The sequence below is a fragment of the Anopheles darlingi genome, chromosome 2 (assembly GCF_943734745.1).
Source record: "Anopheles darlingi chromosome 2, idAnoDarlMG_H_01, whole genome shotgun sequence".
Lineage (NCBI taxonomy): Eukaryota > Metazoa > Arthropoda > Insecta > Diptera > Culicidae > Anopheles > Anopheles darlingi.
Genome location: NC_064874.1, coordinates 17294592 through 17307091, shown reverse-complemented (window position 1 = coordinate 17307091; position 12500 = coordinate 17294592). Strand labels below are relative to the sequence as shown.

Sequence of the window (12500 nt, the reverse complement as noted above, 5' to 3'; positions counted from 1 at the left end):
AAGGCGCAGCTCTTTGTAAAAGTCGCGCGTGGCCAGCACCGGTAGATCGTTCACCGGTGGATCGGGAATCTCGGACAGCGTGATGTTCTCGACGTGCCGAATGTAGCCCGTCACGACGGCGGCCGTACCTTCGGTAATCTCAAACCGACCCGTGCCCGGCTGCAGCATCACCGTGAACTCAATCTCCTGATCCTTAGTGATCGAGGTGGCGCGCAAGAACTTGACATCCTCGAACTCGACCTCAAGATCGAAGTACATCGGTCCCTTGACCATGGCTAGCGTTTCCCAGGCCAGGTGGAGGTAAGCCGTGGCCGGGAAGAGCACACGCCCATCGATCACGTGACCGGAGATGTAGCTGTAATCTTCATCGTTCAGCTTGATCTTCACACGCCGTTCGCCACTCTTGGTTGACTTTTGCATCTCGAACTTGGTCACAAACCAATCCTCCGAATGATCCCAACGGATCAGATGCGAGATCATCGGAGTACCGCGTGACACCGGGAACTCAACCGCCGGATAAAGCCGTGCCACAGGAATATCCAACCCGTTGATGTACAGTCTGTGGAAGAAGCACAAGCGACAGGCATGAAAGGAGGAACCACATACTCGGGAAGGAATGTCTCGGTTCGGTTACTTACTTGCCAAGTGCGTTAAACATGTACTGAACGTTGTCCTTGTTGCCACGCTTGGTCAGCCCGATGTGGATGGCATTCGGCATTGACTTCTTGAGGATGGCCTGCAGCAATCCGTGCGGGGCGATCTCGATCGTGAGCGCATTGTTGGGCAGCAGGGCCGACGTTTCCTCGAACAGTACGGCACTGAGCAGATTGTTGGTGTGATAGTGTGCCGACGAGAACTGGCTTTCCGGTTGATCCCAGCGGATTTTTGGTACGGACGAGCTGAGCCATTTGGCCGACCGTTTCTTCGGTTCCGGGATCACCTCGTTGAGCCGTGCCAGCAACCTCGGTCCCATCTCTGCAATGTATTTGCTGTGGTAGGGAATGTTGGAGCAAGGGACCTCCTTCGCGAAGATACCCTTCTCGGTGAGCTGCGCCACGAATGCCTCGACGTTTGGCTTCGGTCCGGAGATGGTGCACGAGTCGGGACCATTGTGACACGCTACCTCAATACCGGGCGGTAGCATTGTGCGGATCTTACGGAAACCCAATCCAACGGCTGCCATAGAGCCGTGGACGGTTTTCGTTTCCAGACTGGCCATACCGCGTGAGTACGCCGACAGGATCATCTGTTCGGCGGTGAAGCACCGATCGGCGTACGCACAACCCAGCTCACCGACCGAATGACCGATCACAAAGTCTGGCTCGAGATCGAGTGAACGAAGTACGTCCACGATACCGATCTGTACCGCTGCGATACCGACGAACGAGTGTAGAATGTTGTCATACTTGCAGTTGGGCGAGGTAAGAATCTCGAGCAAATTTAGACCACGCTTCTCTAGCACCTGGTGGCAGTGTTCGATCGCCTTCCGGAAGATTGGGATCTCCATAAGCGAGGCACCCATTTCGCTCCACTGAGAGCCCATTCCACTGAACACCCAGACGAGGGGGCGCTTCAGACCGGTGTAGTGCTGCGCTTCACGTCCCAGACAGATCGCATTCTCGGTTCCATCCTTTGCGTACAATCCATAGCCACGGAAAACGTTACCGGGGATAGACTCGCTCTGCACACTATGCAGCAGCGCGACGTACTCCGCATCCAGATGGCGATTGCTCATGTCCGTTAGCACCGCATCGATGGCTTCCTCCGTTCGACCGGACCAGGTGATCAAACGGGGCAGATTGTCGTTCGGCAGACCATGGTTAACCTTTTCCTTCGTGTTACCGTACAGAAGTGCATGGGCATTGGCACCGCCAAATCCGAATGAATTGACCGCAATCAGCGGTCCGTCAAGGGGTATCGTATCCGAGACGACCTTCAGCCGTCCCTCGACGAGCGACGGAATGTCACGGCGCAGCTCACGGAAATTAATGTTCGGTGGAATCAGGCGCGATTCAAGGGCGACGATACACTTCGCTACCGAGCAGATGCCGGAGCTTGATTCCGAGTGACCAATGTTCGATTTTACCGATCCGACCGGCAATGGCTTTTTGCGGCCGGTACAGAAGATTTTATCCAAACCGGCACACTCCTCGGGATCACCGACGACGGTACCGGTACTGTGCGCCTCAACGTAGTCCACCGTGGACGGGTCGATCTGGATTTCGTTGTAGAACTCGCTCAGGAGCTTCCGCTGCATCACACCCGATGGGTACGTGATACCTTCCTCCTTAAACCCGTCACAGTTCGTCTTGGAGTACACGACCTTGGCGTAGATACGCTTCGCGTCCTTAGCCTTCTGCAGGTACATCACGGAAATCGCCTCGGAGCGAGTGTAGCCCGATGCATCCTTGTCGAACGGCCGACAGTATCCGTCGGCCGCCAGCACACCGAGACGAGCGAACTGGAGCGTTACGTAGGGATGAAGCAACAGATTGGAACCACCGACAATGGCCGCATCGCATTCGCCATTGCGGATCGCGTTGAACGCACAATCCAGCGCGTACATCGAGCTACTGCATGCCGTATCGAGCAGGAAGGAGGGACCGTTTAACCCCATCGTGTACGAGATACGGTTGGCCATCATTGCGCGAGAGCAACCGGTAATGCCAAAGCCACCGGATGAGATTTTCTCGTAGAACCATGTCTTCTCCGATTCGGCAAAGCATGCACCGACGAACACACCAGTACGGGAGCCTCGGAGCGATTTCGGATTAACACCTGCATCGATGGCCGCCTCGTAGGCATGCTCCACCAGTATACGACACTGGGGATCCATCGTGTGGGCCTACAGCCGGGGGAAGAGAAAGAAAACTTTCAGTCTTCATTTAGGATCTAGCATTAGATGACGGACTAAAAGTAGTAAGTAAAGTCCGACTAATGAAAGTAGCGGTGGAGCGCACAATCGAAGACAAACACATTTTAAGAGCTTGTAGTATTGTTAATAGAACTCGTTATCATTGTGCCAATTCCACATTAAGTCCGGACTTGCCACGTGGCCAACGAAATTTGCAGTGATTTTTTTTATCATGGCGACTATTTCAGACTAGTCACATGCTGGTCGATGACACTGGCTTACCTGCTTGAAATGCACCCCAAAGAAGGTCGCATCGAACTTCTCGAGATTGTTCACCTTGCCCATACGGCGCGGGATCTCCACATTGCTGTGGCGCCAGCGCGTCTCCAGATCGTCCACCATGTCGATCTTGTTGTACAGATTGTAGCCAAACTCCTTGACGCTGTTCGAGTTCGGGAAGCGCCCGGCAATGCCGGAAATGACGATCTCATCGCCTGGGCACGGTGGCTTAGCGCGGAACGCTAGCGCCTCGGTGTCTTTGGATTCCATCTTGCCAAACCCCGGCACGGCACACACGCAATGTAACGCACGCACGCTTAGTGTTCACAATGGCACGTTTCCTCTGCCCTTCTGTGGCCGTCGTTCTAAGTGGCTAGAAGATTTTGGTTCACTTTCAGCACAGCGACGCAGCCACGCGGATCACACAGGGCTCACAGAGGATCGCCTCACACTGCGGCAGCACCGGCGGCGAATTGCAAGAGATCGGTTGCAAGCGATCGTAGGAACAGCGCAGTACTACAGCCGCTACAAGGCTCGAACAACGTAAAACACCAAAATCAGCAACAGAACACAGCGGGATCGAACACCGGACCAAACAACCATCCAGACGGGCGGGCCACAAAACTGTGAGTGAACGGCCGTGCCAGCGCCTGCGACTAGTTTTATACTCCGTAAAACCACGGACCCACGGGTTAAGAGCATGCGGTTTTTGGGCAACGATAGGTTAACCCAACTGTGCCCGATTGTCGTCGGCAATTATCGACACCCTGGCCAACCAGTCCGTGGCCGTGCCTGAAGAATCTCTTTTGCTAGGCGTGCGATTGAATCCATTTGCAATTCTGCATCTGATTAATACCGCTACTTTCATTAACCAACTTGACCGTCGAGGGGCAGAAGGGGACCGTGGGAGGCACTTCCCATGTTCCACCGGTTCCGGATCGTTTGCCGTTTCTGCTATCAGTTCGCGGGATTTGATGTATTGGTTTCTCCAGCTAGCAAGGAATATTGTTCTTGTGGTGGGTTATCCTGTTACTAGTATATAGGAGAGAAGGTATCCACCGGCTCCTCCCCCTGGTCGTAAGGTGGTCCACTTTTTTGGAAACTTTAGCCAACTGTAGCTGGTTGCACGATCGTGCAGTTACTATCACCACGGAATGTGGAACGCGTGTATAATATTGGAGCAGCAGACGTGTTCGTAATCGCTATTCAAGTATGGATGGGATGAGGGGACAGGGGGGGGGGGGGGTTGGTAATCAAGCTCCAAGGGAACCGATACATGCCATCGGCCAGATTTACATTAAACACGTGATTACGCGTACTGGATGCAAGCGTGTGTTATCGTTGCCCAGAACCCTTGACACTGACCGGCTTGGCCTTTGCCAGCAACGGGTACTGATGATTTTCTGCTTATGTCTGCTAATGTCTAGCGGTGGTGGTGAAAGTAGTACGTAGGAATGTGTTTGAACGATCTACGTATTTTTCTAGCTAGAACTTTATTATCATGTTTACCATAAACCGGTAAAAGTGCTTCAACAAACACCCAAAATATATCGATTCTTTGCTTTGTTTGTGCTGCAGGTCATACAAAAGGTTAGGCCACTTACCATAAGCGAGTAACATGGACATGGGCACGGCCCGTCTATTCCGGGCTTTGTTCGGGCCACAACCTGAACCAACGGCCCCATGCAGGTGTCGTGCGGTGCTAATCTATATGCGAATGAACTTTTCTTAAGGAAACGGGCGCACGCTCTAGTAGCTAAATTGAGTGTCCACACGCTCCAAGCCGGTCATTGACGACAATCGATGGATTGGAGCAGACAACCGAACCGCTAAACAAAACAAGCCCTGTTGCAGATGTTGCGTAGCAAAGGTCGAGAACTCCAGGGCGACCTTTTTCATCCAGTGGCTACTGCGGCAAAACGGCATTTCTTTCAACAACAACATGTACCATCGAACCAACTCGTCAGGATTGCATACCACATTTTATACCGAAATTAATTGCTTTTAAAATGTTTTATTGCTTCGAAAACGCTGGCAAGTATCCGGAGTGCCGGCTATCGGCTGTGTAGCGTTTCTTCCCCTGAACTAGGCGCATGCCGCAGGTGGAAGTTTGCAATGTAATCCGTGTTAATACGCTGCACGCTGATCGCGAACGGTTCGGTGGGATGGAAGATGAACGCCACCAGACGGCGAGTGCAGGAGTTGTTCAGCTGCTGGCCGTGCATACCGGCATAGATGCGAAACTTGAGCAGCCCCGATTCCCGGCCAAAGAATCGAATCGGAAATTCGGCACACGCCTTCGGTCTCTCCATCGCCGATACCCACTTGTCATCGTAGCTGAACAGGCCGAGATCGAGGTAGGGTGAGCTGCTGTAGCTCTGTGCGCTGATCGGTAACTGCGCCAGGATACGCTTCGTCGCCTCGAGCACGCCACCGCCGCGTGCGCCGATCATTGTTTGCTTGAAGCGCTGGTGCAACAGGTTGCTGTAGATGTTGTTACTCGGTGAGCAGGTGAACGGTGTCCGGTGGATGTGATTTGCGTTGCGGAAGCTATCACAGAACTGCTCGTATAGTTCCAGCAGCTGCGTCGACTGGTTCGTGTACACGGCAATGACCTGCTTCTGCCAGATGTGATAGATGACGAACATCGAATGCTGGCTATTCGGTTCGTGGGCCTTCAGCGTAACGACGTCCTCGTGTGCGTACTTGATGAACAGATGGTCATCATCCAGTAGCTGCATCTTCCACATGCGCAGATCGCGCACATCGTCGAACCGGCGATAGAATTTTCGCAGCGCCAGCGGGTCATTCCCACTGTCCACTCGTGCCTTCGCCCGCTGGTACAGAAACACCAGAATACGGTGCTTCAGACTGTTGATAGCCGGTTCGCGGAAAGCCCTTGGCACTGGAGCACCCATCCGCTCTTGGGCGACCGCGTTCGTGTAAAGGAAGTCATCTTCCACGCTGCAGAACCTTCCTATCGTGCGCTCCTTGATGAAGGTACCCTCAGCGATCGAGAACACGTACAGCGTCTGGTGCTGAATCGACAGTATCGCGAGCGTGTTATTGTACAGATAGACGCCCTGATTGTGTGACAGAATGATCTTATCGACGCGGAAATCCCGTGAGTCCGATATGCGGCCAAAGTGTAGATCGATGATGTAGAGCGTGTAATCTTCCAGCGGGACACTAGCGGTCGGTTTAATGACCTCATTGTTGGTGTATAGTTCGTAGAAATGGGGTCGGTTTTCTTCCGGTATAAACGAGGCGGCCCCAACGATCACGTACCGTCCATCGTTCGTGAAAAGGCTGCACTCGCGGTTCAGGTGTTTCTCGTGGTTTTCTAAGTTTACCACATGCTTTAGCTTAAACAGTCGATCGAAAATTTGACTCCGTATGTCGTAATTAACGCCCGGCCCATAGTCCGCAATAAGCTCGGTGTCATCCCAGTCCTGCAGTAGATCGCCGGCCGCGGAACAGCCCTGATACGCGTAGATTTCCAGTGCGGCTTGATCGGACGAGAACGCGATCAAGTACTTGCCATCCGGGCTAAACTTTCGTAGATAGCAGGGTGGCCGCTCGACATTTACTACCGTTAGATTGGGATACACGTTCTGGTACAGCTCCCGTACGACGTGCATCGGTGTGCGGTGCCTCACACCGGACTCGCGCTCCCGTAACCGGTGGATAATGTTTTGTGAGCGTAGCTTCCGGAAACGGATTCGTTCCGTGCAGACGGCATCCGGTACTCCGTCAATAGTTTTCTTCGGTTCCATGGTTTCTCACGGTAACAGTCACTACAATAAGACACATCGGCGAAAGGGATTCCAGCTCGGAATCTATACCCGTCAACTTACAACACACTGTCGCATTTTATACGGAATCTTGAACTAAGATTATCGAGGCACAGTCCGGAAATTCACAAAAGGAGCTCTCTTCTGCTGATTATTTGAGCTAGCGATCATCTTTTTCTTCTGCGAGAGATGGATGTACCCCAGTACAGCTTTCGAATCCAGCCTCCTGGGCCTTCGCAAGCTACTCTAGTTTGACTACTATTTCTCGGCACGAATTTTCCGGCTATGAGATGGACCGATTTGGTGCAATCTGTTCGTTCCCCTTTGATATCAGCTATCCGTAATCTTATTCGCAGGACCTTGCCATGAGCTCCAGGCGGTTTCTGGGGATTTCCTTTCGAGGCACCCGGATCTCTGCGGCAGATTTCTGTACTCTCTGGGGTTGGTCCTGCTCCGGTTCCGGTGGCGATGTAGAGTCTTTTTTCCTGGTTTCAGCCCCGTCTTTTTAGGGGTCTTTCGCGCTGCAGTTCCCCAAGTTTCTTCCACTTTCCCGGCCTACTTTTCCAACGGGAACGACGGTGGGATTTGCAAATGATGCTAATTTGCTCTTATTGCCTATATCTTTATCACAAAACTCACGGAAAAGTTCAAGAATCTTACAAATTTCCCTTTTTTACAGCGAACTTGAGTCTCTAACCTCAAAGCCAAAACAAAGCCACAGGGTTGTAGCCCCTGATATAAAAACGCAACAAAAGGGCGCGCGGAAAGAATTCCGTGCTTTGTTAATTTTTCCGTTAATTTTGTGAAATTTTGTGAATTATGTTGAGCGCAGCATTTAGTTAGTGTGTTCCTTTCCTTTCTTTACAATTCGTATTGGCGATGGAGCTCTATCTTAAGCAGTACCACGATGAAGAGATTACCGATCTGCTCAACAATCCCGACGATCTGCTTCATGTTTCGATTCACGTAAAGTAAGCGACCGCTGCACACGATAGACCACTAGAAGAATAATCTGTAATTCTCTCCCAAGCCTTAGTCACCTGCAGCGGAAACAGCCCCTGTTGTACGAACGCATCCTGCAGGACACCGACGCCGAGGTACTGCGATGGAACGAATGTTTGCTGCTCGCCCAGAAAGGCCTGATCGAGGGCAATCTGTTTCTGGAACCGGGGTTCCAGATCAAGCAAAATTGTCACACACGGTTCGTGAATATGCCGATTTCCCCGGCTGAACAGTTGCAGCGTAAGCAAGCCTACCCGAGCAACGATCAAGTCGGGCAGTTTCTGCAAGTGAAGGGAAGCGTGATCCGCATGACTTCGTCCCGGTTTCTAGTGTACAAGCGCGAGTACACGTGCACGCGGTGCAAATGTAAGATGCTGCTGGAAGCTGAGTACGGTCGATCGTACGTGTTCGACCCACCGGGGGCGTGCCCGGCAGCAAAGGATTCCGGCTGCCGGGGACATTTGCAACCGGTGTCGGCCCAACCGCAACCCGAGTACTGCCGGGACTATCAAGAGATTCGAATCCAGGAGATCATGAGCGAAAGGAACGTGCCAGCATCGTTGGTGGTAACGCTCGAGGATGATCTGGTCGATAGCTGCCAGCCGGGCGATTGTGTCACCGTTTGCGGTCGCATTGAGCACAGATGGAAACCGCCAGTGCTGGGAAAACGAACGGAAGTAAGCATCGCGATGCGTGCCAATAGTTTGGCGCGAGAGGAAAGTAAAGCAAGCTGGGCGAAGGATTTGCCGGAGCACTTGCTGTGCTTGCAGGCCGAGTGGCAGGAGGTGTTGAGGGATATCGGTGAGCTTGCGGCCAGAGATTTGCTTGTTCAATCGATCGCACCCAACATACGTGGCATGTATCCGGTAAAGTTAGCGGTTGCCCTTGCGCTCGCCTCCTGTACTGAGCGACCGGTCGACGCAGACCAGCAAACGGGAACAACCACCGTACGTGGCCACTCCCATCTTCTGCTGGTTGGTGATCCTGGTTTGGCAAAGTCACAGCTTCTCAAGTTCGCTTCGGAGATTGCTAGCCGAGCAGTTTATACGACCGGAATGGGATGCTCATCAGCTGGACTGACGGCAGCCGCGGTGAAAGATGAGGGCGAATGGCAACTAGAAGCCGGTGCGCTAGTACTGGCCGATGGGGGGATATGCTGCATCGATGAGTTCAATTTAATGCGCGAAACTGACAAGGCCTCGATACATGAAGCCATGGAGCAGCAAACTATTAGCGTGGCCAAGGCCGGCATGGTGTGCAAACTGAGCACACGGTGCGTGGTGTTGGCGGCCACCAACCCAAAGAACCTGTACACCATGTCCGACGGGGAGGGTACATCGGCAGCCAACATCGGTATCGGTGGTCCACTATTATCACGCTTTGATATTGTACTGATCCTGCGCGATATTCGTGCCCCGGACTGGGATGCGGATATCGCAAGCCACTTGCTCAGTATGGCGTTGCTTGACGAAGAACGGGAACGATTCGGTGTGGATTCGTACGATCGCATCGATCAGCTAGCCCATTGGGATCTGGAGAAGCTGCAGCTTCATTTTGCCGCTATCAAGGACATTCATCCACGTGTTTCGCCGGAAGCAAACATGATTCTCGGTGCGTACTATAAAGCGTGTCGTGCCGATCCCTTCCGCGATCAGACTCGTACCACCGTCCGATTGCTGGACAGTCTGTTCCGGCTGGCGCAGGCGCACGCTCGGCTGTTGTTCCGCACAGAGGTTACACCGATCGATGCTATAACCATTATCGAGCTAATGGAGGCGAGCTGGGGCTTTGGCAAGATCGGCATCAGACCGTACGATCCTATCAAAGCGAAGCTTCCGCTTGGCCCGGAACAGGGTCTCATCGATCAGTTGCTAAGCCTTTTGCAGCTAGACGAACGCGCTGTGCTGGACAGTGCAACTGTTCGACCGATCGATCCAAACGTGCTGCGCCGTTATCAGAGAGAAATGATTGCTAAACAGAAAGCTAAGCAGGCGGTGAAGAAAAAGGAAGAGGAACAGCAGCACCACGGGATGTTTGCAGTGAAGAGCACCTTATCACAGCAACAGCAGCCATTAAGTGGTTTTACGTCTCCCTCAATGTCCAGCACACAAATCACTGCTGGCATCCCGAAGGCCACAGCGACCGATAACCAGCAAACCCAAGCAAGAAGCTACACAAAATATGCCATTCAACCCAGAGCTAATTTGAAGAAGCTAAAAAAAGCACCAGAATTCGATGAAGCGGAGCCCGCATTGGTCGGCGCAGGGTCTAGAAAACGAAAGCACCAGTTGGTTGAGGAAGATCCATCATTGAAAACCCCACTGGATCATCAAGAACTTGGGGGTTTACTAGACACTTTACGTAAAAACTTTGCCGCAACGGATAAGGAATTACAATCGGAAAAATCGAAGTCCGAGGAGTTGGATGTTCCACCGCAAAATGTGCGAACACAGATCGACGGATTGACCGGCCAGATTAGCCAAAACAAGAACAAATCGTTTAGTGCACTCCTGGACTCGAGTAAAGTGTTCGGGGATGATGATGATTTTGAGGATGACTTTTTGACGAATGGGTTAATGAAGGTATCCTCTTCTTCGGTTACTAGTAGACCACACAAGGACAAGCAAGACCGGATACCCAGTGGGCAGCCAGAAGGCGGCGAACGATTACCCCCACTGGATGATACTGTTTTAACCAATCTCGTATCAGAAACACACGGACAATCAGCCTATCAAATCAAACGTCCAAGCCAGAGACAACTTAAAAACACACAAATGGTTACAATGGTAACCTCTAGCTCGAGCACTGCAATCAACGATGAGCAAGACGATCTTTTGAATTTTGAAATTGAACCATCCGGCAGTTGTCCACTGTTGAATGAGGAAGACGAAGGGACGGCATCTGGACCCGGAATCCGCACACAAACCCGCCAGCGATTGCAGCAGTTTGAGTTCCGCGTGAAACTAAAACCGGGCGCCCCAAAAGACGATAGCGCGTACGATTCGATGCGGGATCATACGAGTGGTGGCAGGCCCGACCAGAAACAAAGTGGACAACAATCACAGTACAGCGGACTTCTTTCCGATCTGGCTAACCACGGTGACGATGGTGATATCGAACTTAATCTGTCCGATATTGAGCTGTAACGTGTGGGGTGAGCATATTAAAATAATCTGTGATATCTCGCTTTACAACATGTTCAACGTTATTCAATAAAAGGATTATAAAGCCGGATTTCCCTTGTGTGCTTATGGCGCGCTTTCGTGTGTATTCTTGTTTGCTATTTGAACAGTTCAAAGGCAAGCTGCCCTTTCCTTCAATACAACTCAATTTTGTCAAGATATCCACTTTTTCAGCGATCGTCAGCTTCACTCTCTTCTCTGTCTCCATGCAGAACTGAAGCTGTTTAAGGAGAATGAATGTGTGAAATGTTGGCGGAAACATATCTGTTTAGTAAATATTTGACCAAGTATTGCTTGTGAACTAGGTTATAACCAGGAGGTAATCGGTAGAAACTATTATTATCTTACAAACTGTCGAAAGTAACTCTTGCTGCTGTTATTATCGATCATAATCTGTACACTGTATTCTATATATATCTCGGATAGATTGAAATGAACACGAAATTATTATTGGAGGAAATTCTTAAGCCTGACCATCCATTGCCATTCTAGATTTATGCCAGTGTGTTACTTTTCTTCTAGGCGGCCGTAAACTAAAGAACGAATATTGTGTCACAATGCTCTATGCAATCCCTCTTTGTATGATCTTCATCACTTTGTATTTTGCAGTTGCGTTCGATTCTCTTTGCAGTACACGGGAACGATCACTGAAGTCACAGTGGAGCTGGTGAGACGCATGGTTGAAGTAAATTTGGTTTTCATTACAAATGGGCCGCTAGCGCTGGTTTCACCATTGCATAGCCAGTAATAATAAAAAAAATATCCAGGAAGCATTTAGGCCATCTCCTGTAACTGAAATAAAAAACAAAACTGATATCTCCCTTAAAACTATGATGTAAAGAACGTAATCAAACAATCCTGTCGAACGAAACAAAAAAGGTATCTAAACGTTGTGATAAATATCTCCCTAGGACCATCGCTTCAGTCGATACATCGGATTTGTTTCGTTTCGAAAACTGTACTTCATCTTACCATCCGTAGTGTGTTAGACCCGCATACCTATTCCTGTTGCATTGACATGCTTCTCTCTCTCTCTCTCTCTCATTCTCTCAAGTCAAATTCACTCGTCTTACGATTACTTCACGCGTTTTTTAATCGTCCACTCCATTTATATATTTTGTGCCTACATTCTCGCTTCACTGTACTGCCATAAGTCGCTGGGACTGCGCCTTCTTTTTGTGACGCTTTGATACCACTGGGAGGAACCTTCTGAAACACGAAATGGTTTCGGAACGTTCCGTTTTCTGCTTTTGCTATACCTCTCCTTCCCTCGCTCTCCATGAACAATTTGAAAAACGATGCTACGCTATTTACTATTACCTTTGCCGAGACACCCTATTGCTGTTGGATTTTTGTGAACAAGATTCGTTTTGAAACGATCGGTTTTTT

General features: G+C 50.8%; 4 protein-coding genes across 5 annotated transcripts in view; 1 reads left to right on the top strand and 3 right to left on the bottom strand.

The window, feature by feature from the left end:
* Positions 1–3752, bottom strand: part of LOC125948142 (fatty acid synthase) — an 8355-nt gene extending 4603 nt beyond the window's left edge. Inside the window, exons 1-3 of the mRNA XM_049673919.1 lie at positions 3137–3752; positions 639–2845; positions 1–559 (exon numbers count right to left, since the gene is read on the bottom strand). The exon at positions 1–559 is cut by the window's left edge and continues 2025 nt beyond it. Of these exons, the coding sequence (XP_049529876.1) occupies positions 1–559; positions 639–2845; positions 3137–3403 (3033 nt within the window). The 5' untranslated portion in view covers positions 3404–3752. The remainder of the gene's footprint in view (positions 560–638; positions 2846–3136) is intronic.
* Positions 3753–5140: 1388 nt separating this feature from the next.
* Positions 5141–7616, bottom strand: LOC125948169 (DET1 homolog). Its single transcript, XM_049673981.1, has one exon. The coding sequence runs from the start codon at positions 6907–6909 to the stop codon at positions 5188–5190; it is 1722 nt and encodes a 573-aa protein (XP_049529938.1). The 5' UTR covers positions 6910–7616; the 3' UTR covers positions 5141–5187.
* A 103-nt stretch (positions 7617–7719) lies between these two features.
* On the top strand, positions 7720–11157 carry LOC125948149 (DNA helicase MCM9-like). Its single transcript, XM_049673936.1, has 2 exons — positions 7720–7898; positions 7958–11157. The coding sequence occupies exons 1-2, from the start codon at positions 7807–7809 to the stop codon at positions 11073–11075; spliced, it is 3210 nt and encodes a 1069-aa protein (XP_049529893.1). The 5' UTR covers positions 7720–7806; the 3' UTR covers positions 11076–11157.
* Positions 11158–11685: 528 nt separating this feature from the next.
* The window catches only part of LOC125948214 (GTP-binding protein Rheb homolog), a 3023-nt gene continuing 2208 nt past the window's right edge, over positions 11686–12500 (bottom strand). Inside the window, exon 6 of one of the 2 annotated variants that reach the window (XR_007468560.1) lies at positions 11686–11903. The gene's annotated coding sequence lies outside the window, so the exon portion shown is untranslated. The other variant, XM_049674051.1, reaches the window with a different exon arrangement.